We start from the raw sequence: 23,638 nt of genomic DNA, 5'->3' as shown, positions 1-23,638 counted from the left end.
CTTAGGTTTTACTGTGAATTTAAGTAAATTGTGTTTTGGATCCATTTATATTTATATATTTAAGTATACTTTAAACTTTTAATAAATTGTTCAATTTAAAAATATATATAAATATATATTTTTCAATAAAAAGCCATTCTTTAATGTCATCCACCGTCGTTTTGTGGCTCTCTTTATTTTCTTTTTTTTTTTTTAAGTATCGGTTCAGGCACCGGTATCGTTTTAAAAGTATCGGTTTGGCACCGGTATCGTAAAAAACCCAAACGACACCCAACCCTACTCTCAAGAAACCATCACACTTGTGATGTAATGGCTTTCAAAAATGTACAGACAGTATCCACCTGTTTCCGGGGGGCGCTACTGTAAAAAAAGAATGTGGGTACAACTTCTGATGAGGCGGCGGAAGTAGTATACCAATGGTATTTTGTGTGCTAGTGAAGTGTTTTTCGCATCCTTTGGCAAGGTTTCAAAATTATCCTTTTTACTATTTTTTATAATTTAGCATTTGAACAGAATGACTTACAGTATCCAAAACAACTGTAAAGTATTCATCTAAGTGTCAGCTATGATGCACACCTTTTACATTTTTGATAATTATTCAAATAAACTGTCAAATCATATTTGATAAATGTTACGGTACAGTACAGTAGTGAAAAGCATCAATATTTAGACATGATTTGACAGTTTATATGAATAATTATCAAAAATGTAAGGTGTCATAGCTGACACTTAGATGAACACTTTACAGTTGGTTTGGATACTGTAAGTCATTCTGTTCAAATGCTATTGAGCTTTAAAGTATGGCATATTTTGCGATACCGTACAGTAGTGAAAAGCATCAATATTTAGACATGATTTGACAGCTTATATGAATAATAATCAAAAATGTAAAAAGGTGTGCATCATAGCTGACACTTAGATGAACACGTTACAGTTGGTTTGGATACTTTAAGTCATTCCGTTCAAATTATATTGAAGTTAGAAATTTGTATACCAATGTCGTATGTAACTTTAGAGACGCTCCCTAAATTTGCGAATATCGAACGTAGGAGTCCCGTGGCGTTTTTGTTAAACAAACTTTTGCAGTAACGATTGCAGTAATGAAATCTCTTATGTTTTCATCTTTACAATAATGCATCATCATGTCATACGCCCCCAACATTTGCATAGGCCAGCTGAATCATCGGAAGTTCTGCAGGTATTGTGAGGAAACAAGGGTCAAGCGAGGATAGCGAAAATGGCAGATCATGGAAATAAATGTTATGTTCCAGGCTGTGCAGGGGATGTGAGTACTTTTCATACCCTTCCCGCAGAACAAAACTGCCAGCAGGCATGGTTGATGTTTATCTATAACCGGATACCGCAACAATTTAATTCAAAGTTGTTAGTGTGCTCGGCCCATTACACCACGGACAGTTTTTCTAACCTGGGACAATATCAAGCAGGCTTCGCTCAGCGTCTGATACTGAAGAAGGGGGCAATTCCAACTATATTCCCGCAAGCAGTAAGTAGTCATTTTATCCACTTCTTGACTGTCGAAAACCATTTCTGATCAAATGGAGAGTTTAGTGAGACAACATTAGCGCTAATTTACCCTGTGTTGTCAAGATCCGACGCAAGATGAAAGAAAGAAGGGTTAATACAAAATCTAGCAAAAATAAAAATGCCGTTTATATTAGATATTTTACAAAATAATTCAGGAAATGTTATATATTTTTTCAATATCTAAAAGTAACTAATATGTGGGAGAGGAGGATAAAAAAAGATAGGAAATGTCATTATGATCCACCCCATTCCAGTCGGTGGCGGTAATACATAATTTCGTTGTTTGTCAACCGCCAGAAAAATCTAAAGAAGAAGAAGAAGACGACGTTGGGAGAGTGGCAGTGGTCCAGTCGAGAGGTAGGTGGCGATAATGTACTTGGTGTTGCAAACCGCCACAATAATCAAGAAGAAAAAAAGCACACTTCTAGTTCTAGGTATATATCTAAAGTTTTGCCCCCTACACAGTCCGCTATGTTTATCTCCTCGCTAGAGCGATAGTGATAACACAAAAATGGCTCAGCAACGTGGTAAAAGATGTTCTGTTGTCGGTTGTAGGAATGAGCATAAGAGTGCTCACATACTCCCGGCATCTGTGCCATTGAAGATGCAGTGGGTTAGTTTTATATTTCAAGGGAATGCGCCCGAAAAAATAGGTAGATACGTATATGTGTGTGCTAATCATTTTACATCAGACTGCTTTATAAACGAGGGTCAATACAAAGCAGGATTTGCATTAAAGTTATTGCTTAAGGATGGATCAATACCAACTGTCCGTAATCCAACTTCATGTCCAAAAGACGTAAGTATCGATATTTTATTAACGTGTGCGTGTACAATAATTAATGCATGACGCAACATAAGCTCCAAAAAAGTGATATACAGCATGTGTCATGTCTCTTTATAGCGCGTAGCCAGCGTCGTGTGTTAGCTGGGATAGCAGTATTTAGTGCATGTTGCGAAGCGGCAGAAAATTCGTCAAAGAAACGCCCTTGTGCATTACTTCTGCCGGAGTGTTTTCTTCATCAGTGTCTCTGGTTCATCATAGGGCTGAACTCCAGTATTCACAGTAGCAGTGAGTGAAAGTGGGAGGGAACAGCAACTAATTTGCATCTGACGTGCCTCTCTTACAACAAGGTCTGCAATGTTTAAAAGATGTTTGTGCGCGACAAATGTCTCCCAAAAAGGAACCTATTGTGAACTGCCTGCGGTTGTAGCTGAGGTCTGGAAGAGTTTTTGCTCGTGTTGTCGTCGACATGTCGAGAAGACGCTGTTTTTTTCGCTGCGAAAGCAAATCCACATTGCATGGACTTCCAAAGGATGAGGGTGTGAAGAGTCAGTGGTTGAAATTCATTTTTACAATGATACCACAGCAATTTAACCCCAACCTTTTGTTGTGTTCCCGTCATTTTACTGACGACTGCTTCTCAAATCTCGCCGAGGTCAACGCGGGATTTGCGAAACGTTTATTCATTAAAGATGGGACAGTGCCCACATTGTTTGGCCCTTCTTGCGCCTCTGGATCACAACCTGTAAGTATGATTATGTATATATTTTGTACGGAGTGTTCAAAATGCGAGGTTTTATACAGTGCACAGCTGTAGGTCTCGGCTAACATGCTATCTCGAGTTACGGTCTTGAAATAGTTCTGCTAAATCAGTGATATACGGAGAGTAAAGATGAGGAAGGGAACTGATATTCAAAAAACTGAGCCAACGGACCAATCCGAGACCGTTTGGGGATGCAGGGTTGCCAGGTTTGCGTAACAAAATCAGCCCATTTGCTATTCCAAAACGTGCCCAATTTTTTTTACATAGAAGTCATTGTACTATTAAAAACATCCTGAACGTTTCAGAATTCAAAACTTCCTCGCTAGTCCAGAAATTATTAATAAAGCCAAGCTGCTAAAAGTAAGACCGCCTACTTCTATATCACTGCCGCTTAGCCCCGCCCACCGACTCACGCATGTAGTGGGAGGGGCGCAAATGCGGAAGAGACGCAAACACAGGATTGCTCGAGCAACAAATCGAACGAGATGCCTATGAGGATTACAAGGCGTTGTGCAGTGCTAAGTTGTGGAAAAGCCCAGTCTTTGCATTGCCTTCCGCGTGATCCTAACGTCAGTAAAGCGTGGATGAACTTTATTTTTAATGAAGTTCCAGATCGCGTCAACAAGACACTGTTCGTTTGTTCGCTTCATTTTACCGCGGATTCGTTTTTAAACAAGACACAGTTCGACGCAGGCTTTTCAGAGAGACTGAAAATAAAAGACGATGCAGTGCCGACTATACTGGAGCCCACAGTAATGTCGCAACCCACACGTGTGAGTGACAATGTTTTTACTATGCCACTATTGCTTTGTCTGTTACAGAACTTTGACATGTGTAGTCATGCTTTTTTAACCAATGTATCTCAGCACAGTTACCACAGATGCACATAGAGCATTGATAGCAAGCCATTTAGATTACCTTATCCTTTTGTCAACTGTGGTAACTCAAAACGTGCGTCCCGAATATGCGTTATCTAAGACGTTTTTGTAGTGTGCATATAGAGTGCGAGTGGTGTTCACAATGACCATTTCATAAAGAAAAAATACGCTTTAATTACCCAGTGGATGCATTAAATTAACCGGGGTGAAAACGTTTAAATGTAGAATGTGTGGACGCTTTATGCACCCATCTGTCGCAGCATTAATTATGTAGACGTAGAGGAACGTAAACAAACAGAACGGAAGTGAGGGGCGGGGCTTATACACGTAATAGGGCTCGGGCGTATGACGTCATTACTTTGCGTGGCGGCCATGTTGATGGCCTCATTTGCTGCTACTCGGACTACTGCGCACTGTTTATAGACGTGCTCCCTCTCAGTCGTGTGTCTTAATTTGGCGTTATTATTGGAAACCATGGTAAACCGTTGCTGCATTGTGGGGTGTAACACTAGATCACATAATCGCCATGGGAAAAAGTTCGAAAATGGATTAACTGAGTCGTCGGCTCGCTTGGATCGCGCTTGTAAGACAAACTGTTACCTGGGGATATGGTGTTGGCTGATCGCGGCTTTGACATAAAGGACAGTGTGGGACTTATGTGTGCCGAGGTAAAGATCCCTGCTTTCTCAAAAGAACGCTGTCAGCTGGATGCAAGAGATGTGGGGAGCACAAGAAAAAATGCCCACCTCCGAATTCACGTGGAAAGGGTGATTGTAACCGTCCGCAACAAGTACACTATTTTGTCAGATAAAGTACCGATTCACATGGTGTTGCCAAGCAAGGACGAAGACATGACATTCTTCTATAAGATTGTGTATGTATGTTGTGCTCTGACAAACATGAGCCCTAGCGTTGAAATAAAATAAATGTGCATTAAATACAGCCATAAGTGTCTGTTGCATCCATACCCACAATCTTCAAAATAAATATACTTAAATCAATATAATGTGCAAAAGCAAGAAGTGTCACACAATCGCAATAACCGTATAATGTGCAAAAGCAAGAAGTGTCACACAATCGCAATAACCGTATAATGTGCAAAAGCAAGAAGTGTCACACAATCAGATATTTTTCAGTGTTTATTTGCAAGTAGTGCAACCCGAGAACACAGAACGGTGCAGAATGCTTCAAGGTAAAAGGTTAACGTTACATAGGCTTCATGGTCTGCAGCTCCTGAACCCATCCATTTGTGAACTGCAAATTTCATATAAATCCAAACCGTTAATAGTTCCAATTTTGTCCATATACTGGTCCCTGGCTTCCCTATTTAACGTATCCCGGTAAATTCCACATCCTTTTCGGGATTTTAACATAGTTTTTCTTTCTCCCAACTCTGCTTCTCCTCGTTCGATTTGTTGTATGTTTACATTCGCGAGGCCATCAACATGGCCGCCACGTCCCAGAATGCAACGCAGCGCCCGAGCCCTATTGAGAAATTTTCACGTGGATTTTGATATTTAAAATTGTATTTGTGATTTGTGCGACAAAAGTCCTGGAGCACTCAGATGAACTCTCAATTTAATTTTTTTTTAAATGAGTCGAGGGAAGGATGAGTCACTGTACAATAGGGGTGGCACGGTTCCATAGGCGTCGATTTCGGGGGGGACGGGGGGGACGCGTACCCACCAGATTTCGTCATGAGTCCTTTTGTACCCACCACTTTTTTTTTTTTTTTTTAAACCTCGAGTTCAATTTTGCGGTGAAGCATTGCTGACACACACATATTATTTTTTCCACTCAATTGTGTCGTAATAATAACGATATCTTATGTCGTTTTAACTACATCTTTTCTCATAATAACGAGATCTTATGTCGTTTTAACGACATCTTTTGTTGTAAAAACGTTTGAAAAGCAGAAGCAAGCTCCGTAAAATAGGCTCTTCCGCTGCCTGTATCAGTGGCAGTGCCCATAACACGAAATTGTTGTAATGGATTGATGTAGCCTATACAGTTCTTAACAGCCATTGGTCGCAGGTGCCATGGACCGCTCATGATTTAACGTAATGACGGACCCCGGTGCAGCCACAAATATCATAATTATCTATAGGCTAGGCCTACTGTAGGCTAATTGAGACATTCAAGAAATGTATTAAAAAGAAAGAAGCTTTCAGCCTTACTCAAAGTAGAGCCCTACATTTCTGCCCGAGCCCGACGGGCCACGACTTTTTTACGCCCTAGGGCCGGGCTTCGGGCCAATTTTCCAGTCATAGCCTACCTCAGACGCGGGCCGGGCTTCGGGCTTTTTTAGGCTATAGGACGGCGCTATGCAACACGCATCGCCGCAAATGAGTAAAGCAAGCCAACACGCAAACTGCCACAAGTGAAACTGAAAATAAGCTACGTTTTAGATGCTCAAAAGCACAATCATCTTCATTAAAATGAATGAGACTAAATGCTCTTACCAGTGTTTAGGTCGCTCGTTCTCATAATGCGGTCTTTGATGTTGAAAAGAGCTGATGAATAAAATACTCATATCGGTTGATTTCGTTGACATGAACTCCGTTACATGTGCATATAGCACGGGAATTGAAGATCGGATATATATTCATTTCGTGGAGAGGTGTAGCCTAAGGTAAGACAACCAGCATGTTTTTTATTTTTAATTATTTGTTTAGATTGTGTAGCCCGTTTTGTTTGCGCGCGCCGTTGCGATCTGCCTGCCTCATCTTGTCAAAAATGCCTTTTTACTGTGATGGTGGTGATAATAGGCTAAACGTTTAAACGATGCTTTAAGTGTTTTTTATGGATTTAATAAGCAAGACAAGTCAAGTGTTGATTTCAGAGGCTAAAGTGTTGGGTTAACTCACTGTCGGCCGCTGGCTGCTTGGTCATCACTTTAAAAAGCAAAAACTTTAGTTTAACAAACATTAAATGCTTTAAACATTTTTCTAAATTAACTTAATAAAGAAACAAAACGAAATATATCTACTTTGACATTAAAAACAAAACTGAACTATTTTAATGGCTGTAACTAATGTGTAATAGGGAGGATTAAAAAAAACACGGGCTCCAGTGGGACTCTGATAATGAAGTGGTAAAAAAAATTGCACAAATGAAAAATATTAAAGAATTCGCGGGGCGCTTTCGTCGGCATGAGTAAGATAGGCTAGCCTATAAGACCCGTAATATGTCTCTCATCTGACATTTTTATTTATTTACATTAGTAAGCTGCAGGACATAGTCTTTCAAAACATGACCTGCGCGAAAGAGAAAAAAAAATGTACCCAAAACTTCTGAAAATGCACTTCTGAATGCGTCTCTGTCCCCAGCACATTTCAAACCAAACTGACGCCCATGCACGGTTCACAAAACCCACGGTTCAGTTCGTATCACGGTTTTAGGGTCACGGTTTCGGTTCTGTACGGTTCTTGTTGTGGTTGTTTATAATTGTTAACACTCCAGAAATGTACTTCAGCATATGGTATATATGGCTTAATCGTCCACAATTTAGGATACAGTATAAAAAAATGGTTATATCAAATTGTTTCCTAACTGGCTGTCTACTGAGTCCGACACATTGGCGTAACCTTTTTCATGTTAATCATATAAATTTTGATCAGAACAATGCACTGTGGCTTTAATTCAGCTGACCTAATTAACAAATTCCACCATGAAGTGTTCCGTGTGTTTCACAATCACCATATGACATCCAGCGCCTTGAAAAATAAAATAAAATACACAAAAACACAACACTGCTAGAAGTTTTTGCCCAAACTTCAAAGGCATGTTTAAATTATTAAAACTAGAAGCATATCTTAACTTTTAAATGTTACATTATTCATCTGAACTACTTACAACATGTTATACTGTATATGCATGTGTGTATGAGGGGAACAGAGGGGAACACGGTCGCATTTGCAGCAGATGTATGCTACCCATCATAAATCAAAGCATGAGACAGACAGGGGTCGGAGGAGAACACCGGAAAATATGACAGAATAGACTATTTTTGTCTGTATTTGCAATACACGACAGTGTGTGTATGCGCAACGGGCGCGCGCGGCTCCCGCTCTCTGCACTGCATCTGCCCTGCTTGCTATACGACGCTAGCGCATCCTCCAACAACTCCGGGCAGTCTTCCTTATCTCTCCCTCTTGCATTTCTACACGTGACGTGACCTGCAGCACTCCATTTTTACTTTACTGTATGTCCACACAAACACACACCTCTTATTTCGCGCGAAAAGGACACCCAATGTCTGAGGTAACATACGGGCACGAGGATACATTGCGCATGAGTCGAACCGTGCGACGCACACACTCCGAACCTAGACAAGCGAACCGAACGGTTCGGTTTTTTCCCATATACCATGCCACCCCTACTGTACAATGAACAATATTTTAAATAGTTAACTATTAATCATGTTTAAAGTTAATGGATACAAAGTTCATTTTTAGTTCAATGTTATAAAACTGTATTTTAAATTTAAAAAGGTATGGATAAATGTGTAACCATGTTGTAAAAGTGTTTCCCATTTGACTGTGTTTTGTTGTATTACACATGTCATTACAAATAATACTTAAAGTGAACCTATTATGCAAATTTCACTGTTTATAAGGTGTTTGAACACCAATGTGTATCTGCATTGCGTGAGAACAACCAGCCTATAATGGTAAATCCACTCATTATTATTATATATATATATATATATATATATATAATATTTGAATTAAAAGCAGTCTCTTCAAACGAGCTGATTCAGATTCCCTCCTACAGTAACGTCATCGTTAGGAGAAGCCCCGCCCACAGCCGGTGATGATCTGCCCTATTTGCATAGACACAGCCCTGGGTGAGAAGCACAGAGTCCGCCATTTCTGAATCCTGCTGTAGCAGCTGGAGTTGTACAATGTCTGTGCCAAAGAGGCATTACAAGTGTAGTGTTTTGGGATGTACCAATGAACATAGAAGTCTCCATAGACTCCCGCCATCTGAGTCACTGAGGACATCATGGTTAAATTTCATTTTCAAAGGAAATGTCCCGAAGAATACAGCTAAAATCTTATACGTGTGCGCCAATCATTTTGCGCCGGACTGCTTCACAAACAAGGGTCTTTTCAACGCTGGATTTTCCAAAAGGTTGATGCTGAATGATGGGTCGATACCAACGCTTCATGCGCAAACTTCAGATCCAGACAAAGTAAGTATCACACGTCATGTTATGAGTGCTTCCAAATTGCCTTTCTGAAAGAGCTTGGTACTTGGCACTCTGCATGGCAAACTTTGCTAAAGCTACCATTGTCTCTGCCTGTGTTCACTGACGCTGCCCACTGTTATGCCGGAGCATGAGCTCTTGAAGCTCCGCCCTCTTGAAAGTGGACTGAGAGCACCAGCTCATTTGCATTTAAAGGGACACCCCCAATTTTAAAATGCTATACATTTTTGTGGGGTATTTTGAGCTAAAACTTCACATACACACTCTGGGGACATCACAGACATGTAAAAAGGGGCATAATAGGACCTACACTGCGGACACGCATCAGTGTTCAAACACCATATAAAAGTGAATTTTGCATAATAGGTTCCCTTTTAAAAATGTAGTTGTTAATAAATGTGTAACCATGTTGTAAAGTGTTTCCTGTTTGTCTGTATTTTGTGAAATGTTCATGTCATTACAAATAATACTTAAAGTCAGAGTATGTGACGTATTTAATGTAAAATATATACTTTATTTGAATTTAAAATAAACATTGAATTCAAAACCCATTGAACAAGTAAAACAGGCATTTCTCTATATGAAAATCAATAAGATATTTTAAACATTGCTAAAATAATCATTGAAAAAAAATGTATAAACAGCTGATCATTAAAATAAGGCAACTTTATACAACAAATAAGCTTAAAACAAAAACTTTTTATTTAAGCCCATTCTATCATGGCATTTATGCAGTAAGACCTCAGTCATCCCTGAAATGAATGATTAATGTTACTATCTCTACTTTGACAAATGCAACAAAAAAAAAACCTCCCAAAAAGTGCCCATTTGTTTATAAACAATAAATACAAAGCCTACAGTAACTTCATCGTTAAGAAGGCCATTTACAACACATCGAAAAGTAATTGAACTGATATATTTTTCATATATTTGACCTTTATTCTACACTGCTCTGTCCCTCCTTGTAAAACGGTCTAATGGTTTCTGGGTTGTATGAAGCCAGTCCCTCAAAAATACGCAATGGGCTCAGATTGGTTAGCTGGCCCAGTGTGTTGTGATTCGCTAACCGCCTAGTGCACGTTTGTCAGAAACGCCACGCCCCTTACCTTACCGGTAGACTGTGCTTTGGTCAGTATTAGAAACAATGGCGTCAATAAAACCACACCAATCTGAGCCCGAATCAGACCCAGAACATTTTAGTGAAGATGATCGAGCAGAACCTGTTCAGTCCTCAAGAGTAAAGACTGCGGGTCTATAGTGATCGCTACTGAATGGCACTTTTGTATTTTTAGAACGATTATAGCCAAATATCTGTCGCAAGAACTATTAACCCAAAACGAATACTAAACACTGGCTTTACTAGCCAAATCACACACAGAACCACGTTTAGCAAGCCTGTAGATAAATAATACATAAAAGCTATAATCAAAGAATCATTTACACTAATGCCAAGTTCGCTATTGAGATTTTAACGTTAGTGTTTGTAACGTTAGGTGTTCGTCGGATAACGTTAAGTATGAATGAGCATTTAACAGACTGGTTTGCAGAACAGCATTGTCATCTGTTTACTTCCTTGCTACAACGTACAATTAACCTATTACAGGAAAACACATCGATGAAAAATAAATCAGACTTACAGGTTGTGGCCCGTAAACAGCTTCTGTTTGTAAATCCAGTTTTCAGGACAAGCCGTTGTGCAAATCCTGTATTGAACTCGCAAAGATTGTGGATGTTTTCCTCCGTGAAATGTGCAGCGCGCGCGTCGTGCATCCACGCACTGGCCGTGTTTGTCTCGCGCAGCTGACGTGGTGCAAATCCTGCATTGAACTCGCGAAGATTTTGGATGTTTTCCTCCGTGAAATGTGCAGCGGGAGGCGCGCCCGTCGTGCATGATTCACACTGGCAGTGTTTGTCTCGCTGAACCGCTGCTCATGAATTGCAATGGACGAATATTGTCCATTATGTCACATTTTCCAGTCTTCTCCTCCGACCCTGTCTGTTTCGTGCTTTATGATGGGCCCATCTGTCTCAAACACACGTGCAAATAACATGCTGTATGTTAAACGCACTGTAACGCACCCCCGTCCCTAAGGCTGAACAAAGCAAGTACCCCAGACCTGCAATCCGGATGAAAATAACAGCGTTTCGTCAGCATTGCAGCAACACCACTCCAGCCTAACTATACCACAACAACAGCGATACAAAATGGCCTCACCCCCCTTATTTAATATTCTCGGAGGAGGGGTTTATGTAAATATTGAGGCTGGTGATGTCACCAACCCTGGAGGAATGTCTGTAGTCGCCTACCGGGCGTTTGCTGTAGTCCATAGAAACTGATTTCTTTAAAAGCAAATATCTCCCTTTGCTTTAAACTTTGAACGTTGTAACTTTGCAGATGTTGTTTATGCTTAAGCAGCAACATTACACGCTAGCTAAAGTTAGAATAGTGAAATCGTGGTTTACCACCCCTTTAACAGACACAAAATGCAATAGTCACGCGCTTAAGTCCCGTGGGAACTCAGTTGTAGACGGAAAAACGGATAGTCCAGGTGGGAGGAGCGTCGTGTGTGAAGAGTGATGATCGGCTCACAAGTGAAGAAGAAATGGTTCGAGTTTGTGCCGTTCCGAGTTTTGGCAACAGAATGCGAAAATACAAAAATTTACATTTTCATCGGCTTCCTTTTCATGACATCGAGATTCTGCAGTTGTGGCTAGTTGTACTTCAACTTGATGTGCAAACTCCAATAAAAGTATTACGCGATAAAGATTACTGCATTTGCAGCGAACACTTTGGCAAGGATGACTACACGGACACAACACAGTGGGGCCGGTTGAAGAAAAATGCCTTTCCGTGGACGAAGACAGTGCAATCACGGCTTGAGGAAAGATTTGCAGTAATACATGTTTTTGTAGTCTTATTTGCAAAACTTGAATTATTTCACTCTTGTGAGGCTAGTTCTTCGTAAAGTTAGTTTTAGGTTTGATATTCGCCGGATTTTCGTTTTCCCTTGATACAGTTCTAAAGAGTCGACAATCTTTCAGAGACATATATACCATTAATAGTTTTAACAATTATGCAATTACTGTATAGCAACATAAAAAAATCATTCAAAACGCTTTACGTGTATTACAGCTGCATATTTATGATTTATACCCGAGAATGCTTTGACACGCAATCACCGTGCTTCATGACAAAGGGAACGTCTGTAAATTCCCCAACAGCGTAAAAACGTCTAATTTGTGTAAGTTAAAATAACTTTTAACATAAAAAATAAATACAAAGAATTCGAAGTTGTAGTACATTAAAAAATATTTAAGACTGACTTGCAAGTATTTTTGCTCGTCATATATGAAGGCCTACTGTACACAAATATTTTTACTGTTAAGGTATTGTTCATATTACTGTAATGCAATGTAATGTAAGTTTTTTTTTTTTTTTTTTTCTCTTCTTCTTCTACTGCAAAGGTTGTAGTACGTTCCTATTACAAGACTGACTTACTACAGGTTAAATTATACCAATATCCTCCTAATATTTATAGAAAAACATGACTAATTCACCAAAATATTTTTTTCGTGTGCCAAAGGTTGTAGTACATTCCTAGTGACCACACTGCCTTGCTACAGGTGAAATTATGTCAATATCGCCCTCACTGTACGTACAGTACATTAATATTTTTAGAAAAACATTTACAGTAACTCGCTAAAAGGGTTTCGTGTTCCAAAGGTTGTAGTATATTCCTAGTGACCACACTGCCTTACTACAGGTGAAATTATGCTAATTTCACATTTACTGTACATACAGTACATTAATATTTCTAGAAAAACACTACATAACTCACCAAAAGGGTTTCTTCGTGTTCTAAAGGTTGTAGACCATTCCTACTGACCAGACTGACTTACTTCAGGTGAAATTATGCCAATATCACCCTTACTGTACATGCAGTACATTAATATTTAAATTACTTAGCCCTAACTTTTTCCGGCTACAACTGAGTTCCCACGGGACTTCAGCGCGAGACTACAGCTAGCCGTCTAAAACACTATTTAGGTGAATTTAAACAATGGCTAAGTGGCTAACCGCATCTCGTTGTCATGTAAGGGCCCTGTCCTTGTTGGACAGACATTTTAATTGCATTTTGTGTCTGTTAAGAGGCATAAAGACACTCTTATGTATATGCCCCCATAACTGCCGTTTTAACTGAGTGGGAGCTCTGGGCATTAAATGTAACAGCTCCATGTTGCAAGCACCAATCCGGATAGTTTTTTTCCTATAGACAGTTCTCACAAAAGGTATAACGATCAAGATTAACTTAAAAATTCCCCGGAGTTCTCCTTTAAGTGTGTGTACAATAGCCTTACTGTGACATGGTGTGGTATATTTCTAGGTTTGGTGGGCGATTGAGGGGTAAGGTAATGCATGTAATGTAGTAATCTTCCAGCAGACATTCCACTAACTAACTCTGTTTTCCAACAGAAAACATCTGCAGCTGCTGGTCTTCTGATACTCACTTCTGCTGTGGAGCCCAAGAAAAATACTACAAATGATGTGGTGGAGATTATAAGCAGTAGTGATGACGATCTTGATATTTGTGACCAGGACAGTGTCGCCAGCAGTGTGGACAGCACAGCAGAGGAAATGTTTATGGATGGTCTTGACCCTGTTCTAGATCGGTGAGTTTGGTTAAACTTTTTTTTCTTTTTCTTTTTTGAGGTTTTTATAGCATATTTATATTATTTAGTACTTAAGGGCTATTTGAAAGTCACAAGCCATTGATTCATTTGGATATCTATCAGATACAGTAGGGATGAAACGGTATGGAAATTTCACGTCACGATTATAGTGACCCAAATTATCACGGTTATCAATATTATCACGGTTTTCTTCAAATGAGAAGAAATTGTTCAAAAAGAACAGATGCACACACTGAAAACATTTCAACAAGTTTTATTTTTGAAAATCAACAAACAACAAATAAATCAAGCAGCTCTAAGCACTTTTTTTAAGCTAGATTCTGTGGATTTCCTTCCTTATAATGGCCGTCTTCAATAGCAACGCATAAATAATAATAATTTGGTGTAAATATAATATCTAATATTATCTCTGTACATATATTCTCATCAGTGTTCTATCAGCTATGACACATTTAAATCTAGCATATTTTGTGTATGAGCCCAAACAGTATCCTAGTGAAATAATGCATATCCACATTTTCCTATGATTTGAGTTTTTATTGAATATCAAAAATACCTGACACCTAGATGAACACTTTACAGCTGGTTTTATGACTGCAAGTCATTTTCTTCTAATGCTATAGAAGTTAGAAACGTGTATAATCTTGTATGTAACTTTAGAGACGGTCCCTGAATTCGCAATGTCAAGCCAACTTTATGCCAGTCATATCAGATGCGCTGTGGTTCTGCTGTGTTTGTTTGAAACTATTCGAAAACGCTGCTGAAATAGAACAAAAACAGTCAACCACTGTATGATGAATGAATCTCCTGCGTACATTGCACGTTTTCAGTGAGTGAGAGCGCGCTCTGAACTAAACTCCGGCAAATCTGAACGCCTCAGATTATTAGAAACATGTGTGGTTAGTAATGCGCTACACGATTGTAACAGGTGGCTTTTGAGAAGACCATAATAAGCTCAACCTCCAAAGTGGCTAGTGTGAGTGGTAGTAATACCAGATGTAGTTTTGGTATTGAAGTCCACTTGCCTTGCGTTCGCAGATGTGAAGTGTTTCCCCCTATTACAGCAACTTTCTTCTGGCATGTTCTGCAGACAGGGTGACCATTCGATTAAGTTTCCCTCAGGACTTTTGTAAAAGCCAAAATATGACCACACTTCAGATTTGGTCCTTTTAGAAGGCTGAACAATCCCCCGAGTGCTGTCACTGCCTTTTGCCATTTCTTCTCATTCAAAAAACAGCGCTGCACCTGCACCAGACTGACGCTAACTGGACAGGATTTACCGCGCGTTTTCAAAGTCGTGATAATCACGAGCGGTTTTAATGATAATTCATTTTTAAACGATATTACTAACCGTCAGTACATTTTATCGTGGTTTATCGTGAAACCGGTAATCGTTCCATCCCTAGTAAGCTACATATCAATTTTCCTCAAGGAATCAGCGATCTGTCACGCCACATTAAAGAGCAGCAACTCATGTGATTCAGATCTGTTTTTGTCAAGATACGGTCACTGTCATGATACTGACACTGTCAACAGCACAAACCGCATGGAATCTGATCTTTTTAATTCCCATTTGGGCCACTTTCATATGTTGTCCTAAATCCTGATACAGGTCAGATGTTTTGCAATGCGATCTCCGTATGAACATACTGTCATATCGGAATTCAGGTGACACTTGCGTCACTCTAGAGCAGCGATGGGCACTTCCAGTCCTGGAGGGCAACTGTCCTGCAGAGTTTAGCTCCAATCCTAATCAAACTCGCCTGCCTGCAGCCTTATAGTAATCCTGAAGACATTAGCCATGTTTCCATCGAAATTACCCAGAACAATTTGTCCCAGGAACTTTTCCCCCCCAGACCTGTTGCTGTCTGCGTTTCCATCGCAGTCTAAAGTACCATGAAGATAAGGCAAATTAGGCTGGTGAAGTAGGATTGCGCGTGACTTTCCAGTTCCCACTGGATTTCGTCCCCCGCATATAAGCTCAATAAACCCTGAACCTCATTGTTGGTCGTATTTTTGATTTCGAATTAGGGCTGAACTCTAATTGACTCTAATCTAACTCTAATCTAGTCTTCTAACAGAAGACTGTTTGAGCTTCGGTAGTAAGAGGGAGGGAGGGGGCTGAACATATTCTTCACTCTAATAAAGTCAGGAATCTGGAGAAGCTGCACGCCTCACGTGGGCAGGGCTTATATGCTCTGAGAACGGACCCTGCACTAGTGATACAAAACACAAAGGTCTGTTATGTCCCAGTAACAAGCTCCTATATTTCGCAGTAGATTCATTTAGATTGATAATAATGGGTAATATTAGGCTTGCTGCAATAGTTGGTGTTAGTGTTCTGGCATAACACCGATTACATCACTTGCCCACCGCGGCACCGCCCCCACTGTTTTGATAGATATCAAATAACACTATAAATATAATCACTTAATCGCTCACTTTAATGATCTCTGTGTTTACTTCTGAATGACTGCGTGCTGCGTAGGGGTGGGAGAAAAGGTCGATGCATTGCGATTAGTTATCCAACGATTCAGAATCGATTCTCAAAAATTCAGAATCAATTCTGTGTTCAATTCAAACGGCCACTTCACCACTGTGCACGCGCACGGCCAAACAGAACAAACCGCTGATAGGCGAACGTTCGTAAGCTGGTGAATTGCCTTAGTTTAAGATAAGATGTACAAAGTACGACCTGCTCAGGGGCGTCGCACCCGTGGGGAGACTTTTCCAGGTGAGAGGGTTCAACACCCACATGTTTTATGCAGTTTTTCCGCAGTTTTGCTCAAACGCCTTACAGCAGTCGCTCCTCCGTTTCTCTGGCTGCTCTGTCTGCGCTCCACGGGCGGATCTACAGGGGGGCAAGGGGGGGCAAAATATTGTATCCATAACTGCCAACTCTCACGCATTCACCGTGGGACGCAATTGACACTTTTCACGCTCTCACGCAACACATACATTTTCTCACGCACAGAAAAATCGCGAAGCCAAGAGGACACAGAGACCGACAGACTAGACAGCAGGTTACTTATGATATAAAAAAAATCTCAGCTCTCAGATTCTGTCACTTTTATTACGAAATTCAAACAATAAATGCCGTTTTGGCGCTTGTAAATGTTACGTGACAGATCCCTAGCTGCACGTGAACCGATCATCTCTACTAGCTAATAGTAAATAAACACGAATGAACAATGTTGAAAGAAACAGTAGCCTACAACTTACCTAAATGTATATTCCTCATACATAATATCGACCAATCAATCTAACAAAGGGGTGAATAATTGGAGAACAATTATGTCACATAACATTTACCTCAGGAAAGCCATTTAATGACCATAATAGGCTATAGCACATTAGTTGGCTAGAAAAAAAGAGCTATAGAGAGTATTTTGCTAAATATGTGTAGTGTACCATATTACATATTTATTATTTTTTATTTATATCATTAAATAAAGTTGTTATTATAATAAAAAAAACAATCGCAATCGACAGGCGACTCCCTCACACGCATGGCTCACACGTCCCGGTTCCTTGGTTAAAATAGCAATTTTCTCACGATTTACAAATAGTTTAAAACATTTGGGATATTCTAAGTACTCAACTGAACAAAATATATAACACTGGCCAAGTGGTTTCTGGATATTTTACTGCAAAAATCCTACATAGTTCACCTTTAAATAACACTGCCAGCTGATAGGGCTCTCTATGTTTACAGCATTAGGTGAGTTGTTTTTTCTTGAGATTAGGTACATCTTGTGTGCCTAATATTTATCCAAATGAGTCGATATTAAATCAAATCACAATAATTTAATTGAATTTAAATAACAAAAAAGTGTAGCTTACCAGAAATTGTACCATGTAAACACTGTAACATGTTGTCACTAAACCTAATAAAATTCAGTTGTTACTAAAATGTTAGTGACAATCACAATACACTTATTGTGATGCAATTATTATTATTTTTTACATTTGATTTAGCTAAGCAGTCCTATTAAATCCAATTCCTCTCAGATATCACAGCAATGAAACCAGTTTACAACTGGGGAAATAAATACAATAGGATTAAGTAGTCTAAACATAACTGGTGTGTGCATGTGATAAATCTTTCTGATTTTATATTTGTTATATAGGCTACTTATTAGCTACATGGCCCTACAGTGTAATGTAATGCAAGGATAACCAGAGGTTTTCACATATTGACTTTTGCAGGCAAGAGTAGTTGAAGAAAGTAGCTGAAGTATACAGTAGTTTACTGTTTTATTTTGTTTGAACACTGGGCTTATTCCTGTTGTGAATTAAAAACCTTTGTAGTGTGTAAGGGCATGATTAAACAATAAGTACTGTAGTTTAAAAGTGGTTTTGTGTTTGTTTTGTTAAAGCAATTCACATATAGGGATTTCCATGTACCGTCTACCCCTGCCATCCTGCCAAGACCTCTTGCCACCCCTTTGCCCCCCCATGTAAAATTTTCTAGATCCGCCACTGCTGCGCTCGCTACGGCTGCCTCTCCATTTCAAAAATGTATTTTGCCTATTAAATGCAAAGTTTTTAATTTCAAAAGCATTTCTAAATTAAGTTAATATGTCCAACAAACGAAATTCTGAGCCAAAATAACGAAGTGGTGCTCAAATAGGCTATACAGCGCTTTCCTTGCCATTAATGCTAAATAACACTCCTATGTCTCCGATGCGGTGGCCGGGACATAAACCTGCCAACATCAGTGGCATAATTTTTGGAATGACTTATTGAATATTGCTGAACTACTGCACAATGTTTCAAACGAGTGGAAAATTCTGAACAAAGACTTCGTTTTGGCGAGTGATTCGTTAAATGTCTCTAACATGACTGTTGCAGCTAGGCAAGTTCTCATGTGAGATGTTATGCGCACACACTGAATTTGGCTTCTCAGTGAGCGCTAAAGTTGTTTTTCTTCTGCATTAGCCTGTGTTTTAAAGATTTTTTTTTTGTGGCTCTAACCAAAGTAAACTTTGTTTTTTTTGCTTTTAAAGACATTTTTTGGTAAAATGTTCTAAAGAAACTAAACCGTTCTCAATTTACAACTAAGTGTGACAATTTTTCATTCTTAATGATTGTTATTTGCAATTGTATATATGGCTTACCATGTTTCATTCAGAGCTTGATAATCTTGAATATAACTTTGTTAATAAAATAAAAGTATTGAAAGAAATCTTCATAATCATTTTTAATTTGGCAATACTGTCAAACAGATATTCTTAATAAAATCAAAACGCATATTAGCTCCAATTTTGATTAAAATGTAAAGTTCATGTATTTGCACAGCAGGATAATTAGTTACCAAAAATGTGTGTTAAGAATCGTTTTGGGAATCGGATCGTTACTCCCAGAATCGGAATCGGATCGAATCGTTAAGTGCCTTAAGATTCCCACCCCTAGTGCTGCGTGACACATTTTTATCTGTTCAGGACCATGATCTGTTCACAATGGAATCTTATATTGCCCACTTTTAAAACAACAGTGTGAATAGCTATAAGAAAAAAGCAGATCTGAGCAATAAATCGTAATTGAGCACTAAGGCTTGCAGTGTGAACAATAAAGATTTGGTTTGAGTAAGATTTGATTCTTCTTGTGATTTTAAGAATAAGTATCGGTTCATCAAAATGAGAATAGATTAAAGTGAGAAATCAGTATTTTTAACCCAGCCCATGTCATTCTGTCGGTACTAACAGGACTAAGTGGACCTCTCTGCTAGTGTTATTTTTAAGAGATGACAATATAGGCAAAAACCTTATTGGTGCCGTCCCACAGAGTTTTGTAGTTTGTTTTGGATGTTAAGTCATCTAACAGTGCCGTCTTTGGATAGCATGCAGATAAATGCATCTCATGGCAGAGAAGCTTGCTAGATGGTAATGGATTATACTGTCAAATGTGTATTGTGTGGCCTACATTCAAACACTTAGCAAATGGTAGTTGTCCCAAATTATGCACTTATATATTATGCACTATGTACTCAACTGTGAAGTGTATGAATTTTATAAAGTTATTTTGTCATTCAACGTCTGAGTCTGATAGCTCCTCCGAAAGCTGCAACAGTTGACTGCATGAATTGTCCAATATTTCACACTTCGTTTTTTCAGTTAAGTGCATCATGGGGGTATTTAAAGTGCACTTTTTCTTTTTTGAATGTTTAGTGAGAAGTGTATTTATATTACAAAATGGTATAGAATAGAGCATAATTATGTGAATTGGGATGCACCTAGAGTATATGTGAAGGTGTTACCAGTTTCTTGGCTTTTAAAAAATCATTTAGCCTGGCAACAAATGCACATCTGCTGTACACAAATGCAGCTATCTACTGTAACTACAACAGTGTATATTTACAACCGTGAATTCCACTAGCTTAACTGTAGGTGGTTCTAAAGTCGCAAAAATACACACGACTACTATTTATTTTAAATTACTTCTTCTTCTTTTTTGGCTGGCCGGACCTGAGGTGGGACAGACCAAAATGACCATTTTACTCACCAAGTTGTACGTTGCTAATAAACATTGTTTTCTTGTGTCATTCAATAGGCCTTCATCTGACCTTTACTCACCAGAAGAGGACTGTGATTCAGAGGACAACCCACAACAGAGAAAGAGATTCCGTGTGTCTTCCACTGCTGATGGAAGTGGCAGGGAGAGTGAAAATCACTCTAGTGTATCAACAGAAAGGTGGCACATCTCAGATGAAGCAGATGTTGAGCCACCTCATATAGACTTCACACCCGCCCAAGTACCTGGACCTCAGATTTTACAGAATAGGTGTAACAGTCCTCTGCAGTTTTTTCAACTGTTGTTCCCAAAAACATCATTGCAGACAATTGTAGGGCACACAAATGACTATGGAGCCAAGTGCCAAAGGAGAAAGGGCAAGACGTGGGGAAATATTTGTCAAAATGACTTGAAGTCATACATTGCACTGGTCATTTACATGAGTATGTTCAAGTGCTCTTCACTGACTAACTATTGGAGTGTGTCCCAGCACTTCAGTCTGTCCTTTCCTGCAAAAGTCATGTCTTACCAGAAATTTCTGTCAATCTCTAAAGCTCTTCATCTAAGCGATAGCAGGGAAGATGAGAAGAACAGCGTTAGGAGGGGAACAGCAGCCTATGAACGGCTGGGTAAAATTCAACCCCTGTATCAAGTCATTCGGGAGGCCTGCAAGACGTTTTTTCATCCCTTTCAGAACATCACCATTGTTGAAAGAATGGTGGCATCGCAGCCTAGAACTGGACTCAAGCGATGCATGAAAAATGAATCTCCAAACATGGGGTACAAACTCTTTGCACTGTCAGACTGCACCTGTGGCTATACGTGGGACTTCTTTATTTACGAGGGGAAGTCATGTACGTCACAGAGCGAGGGCTTGAGTTATGAGTCCGTTATGGCATTGGTGGATGAAAATATGTTGGGCTCTGGGTATAAACTCTTTGTAGACAAATTTTACACCAGTCCCACACTCTTCAGAGACCTCCTGTGTAAAAAGATCTGGGCTTGTGGCCCCGTTTGGGGAAACAGGACAGGTTTCCCAAAATCAACTGTGAACAGACTGTCGAGGAACGCTCCACGCGGCACCATGCGTTGGATTAGGGATGACGAGCTGCTGTTTGTTGAGTGGAAAGACTCACAGGAAGTGCAGATGTGCTCCACCTTCCATAAAGCCAATGATGGTGGTACTGTGCAGAGGAAGGTGAAGGGGGATGCACATCGGACCCTTGAGACGGTCCCCATTCCAGCTGCGGTGTTGGACTACAGCAAGTACGTACAATTTATTAAGGGTGGTTCCTTGTCCATTTGATTGCATGTGCATTCAATCTTCAATAAGAATACAAATGTAATTGTAACTTTTTATATCACTCTCTTTTTTTTTTTGCCTTGAAATTCCAAGTTATCTCCCAATTTAGACAATTTTTCTCTGCAATTCTGAAAGAAAAAAAAAAGTTTATTCTGTGGTGGAAAAAAAAAACCATTGCGAGATGTGAACAAGCAATTACGAGTTTGTAACTTGCAATTGAGAGAGATGAATCGTGAGAGAAAACAAGCAGACAGTTTGAAATATGCATTTATATCTCCACACAGGAACATGGAGACAGTGGATCCATCTAATTCCATCACTGGACATTACAGAGCTCTACATAAACCGAAAAAGTGGTATCAATGTGTTTTTTATCACTTTTTGGACATCACTGTTGAGAATGCATTCATCATGCAGAAACTAATGGCCAAGGGAAAGAACAAGAAGCCTTTGACTCGAAAGGCATTCTTGGAGACGCTTATTTTAGAGCTTACAGAGATCAGTCCTCATGATTCAGCACCATTTTCCTCAGCTCGCTCTTCCTCAGCGGTTCCTGCTTCTTTCCACAAGCCAAAGCACATCACACTGGACAACATTGGTGGAAGGAAGTGCAGGCTTTGCAACCAGACAACTCTAGTCATGTGTGTTACTTGTGATATGTTGTTGTGCTTTCAGCCTGAGAGGGACTGTTTCAATGATTGGCATGAAAAACAAGGCTTTTGATTTATGGCTTCAGTAAATGTACCCACTAAAGGTTGCCTCCCCCCCTGTTTTTGGTGCATTGCTTGATTCCAATTGACAGAATATTTAAAATGTTTGTTACATTTGTAAAGGAGGAGTAAAGTTTGACTTTAACTCACACATGACTAATTCATCATCCACAGAAATTGAAGCTATGGCTGCTCGTGCAGATTTTGAAATATTATAAATAAAACATACTGGAAATGTATTTATGACTTTGCTTTGACAGTTTTTTTCAACATTAAAGGGTTAGTTCACCCAAAAATGAAAATTATGTCATTAATTACTCACCCTCATGTCGTTGGACACCCGTAAGACCTCCGTTCATCTTCGGAACACAAATGAAGATATTTTTGTTGAAAGCTGATGGCTGAGAAAGGCTTCAGACAGGCCTCCATTGGCATTCAGTACATTTACAATCACAAGACCCATAAAAGGCACTTAAAACGTTGTTACAAAGTCCATCTCACCACAGTGGCTCTACAATAATTTTACGAAGGGACGACAATAGTTTTTGTGAGCAAAAAAAATCAAAATAACGACTTTATTCAACTTGTTCTTGTCTTCCGTTTTGGCCTCTGCCGTGAACTCACGAAGCACCATGACGCATGCGCGAGAATGACGTAGCGCCGGCGTTCAGGAATCCATGAAATGCACACTTTAGCCCCATTTTGAGAACTACGCCAAGACCTAAAGCACGATCAATGTGGAATTCAACAGCTTAGATAGGCGCATATTCCTCCGCTTGTAAACAAATCGTCATGTGTCCGAACGCCGGATCGTGTCCGACGCGCGTGCGTCGTGATGCTTCGTGAGTTCACGCCCGAGGCATACACGGAAGACAAGAACAAGTTGGATAAAGGCGTTATTTATTTTTATTTTTTTCGCACAAAAACTATTGTTGCATCGTAAAATTATTGTAGAGCCACTGTAGTGAGATGGACTTTGTAACGACGTTTTTAGTGCCTTTTATGGGTCTTGGGAGTGTGAATGTACTGAATGCCAATGGAGGCCTATCTGAAGCCTTTCTCAGCCATCAGCTTTCAACAAAAATATCTTCATTTGTGTTCCGAAGATGAACGGAGGTCTTACGGGTGTCGAACGACATGAGGGTGAGTAATCAATGACATCATTTTCATTTTTGGGTGAACTAACCCTTTAAATGGGCTTGGTTTAAATAAAATGTAATGTATGCAAATTGGTTTTA

At 39.5% G+C, this 23,638-nt stretch overlaps 1 protein-coding gene across 5 annotated transcripts; it reads left to right on the top strand.

The window, feature by feature from the left end:
• The first annotated feature begins 1,016 nt into the window (after positions 1–1,016).
• LOC307122939 (piggyBac transposable element-derived protein 4-like) lies at positions 1,017–22,638 on the top strand. 5 transcript variants are annotated; one of them, XM_079811277.1, is made up of 5 exons: positions 1,017–1,504; positions 1,843–1,902; positions 13,657–13,853; positions 20,427–21,653; positions 21,975–22,638. In XM_079811277.1, the coding sequence occupies exons 1-5, from the start codon at positions 1,238–1,240 to the stop codon at positions 22,411–22,413; spliced, it is 2,190 nt and encodes a 729-aa protein (XP_079667403.1). In that variant the 5' UTR covers positions 1,017–1,237; the 3' UTR covers positions 22,414–22,638. The 5 variants fall into 5 exon arrangements, with proteins under 5 accessions (XP_079667403.1, XP_079667407.1, XP_079667405.1 ...); XM_079811281.1 differs by lacking the exons at positions 1,017–1,504; positions 1,843–1,902 and adding exons at positions 2,631–3,074; positions 8,747–9,167; XM_079811280.1 differs by lacking the exons at positions 1,017–1,504; positions 1,843–1,902 and adding exons at positions 3,516–3,865; positions 8,747–9,167.
• The last annotated feature ends 1,000 nt before the right edge of the window (positions 22,639–23,638 follow it).

The sequence above is a fragment of the Gobio gobio genome (genome assembly GCF_949357685.1).
Source record: "Gobio gobio genome assembly, chromosome: 3".
Lineage (NCBI taxonomy): Eukaryota > Metazoa > Chordata > Actinopteri > Cypriniformes > Gobionidae > Gobio > Gobio gobio.
This window is presented reverse-complemented; position numbering and strand designations above follow the sequence as displayed.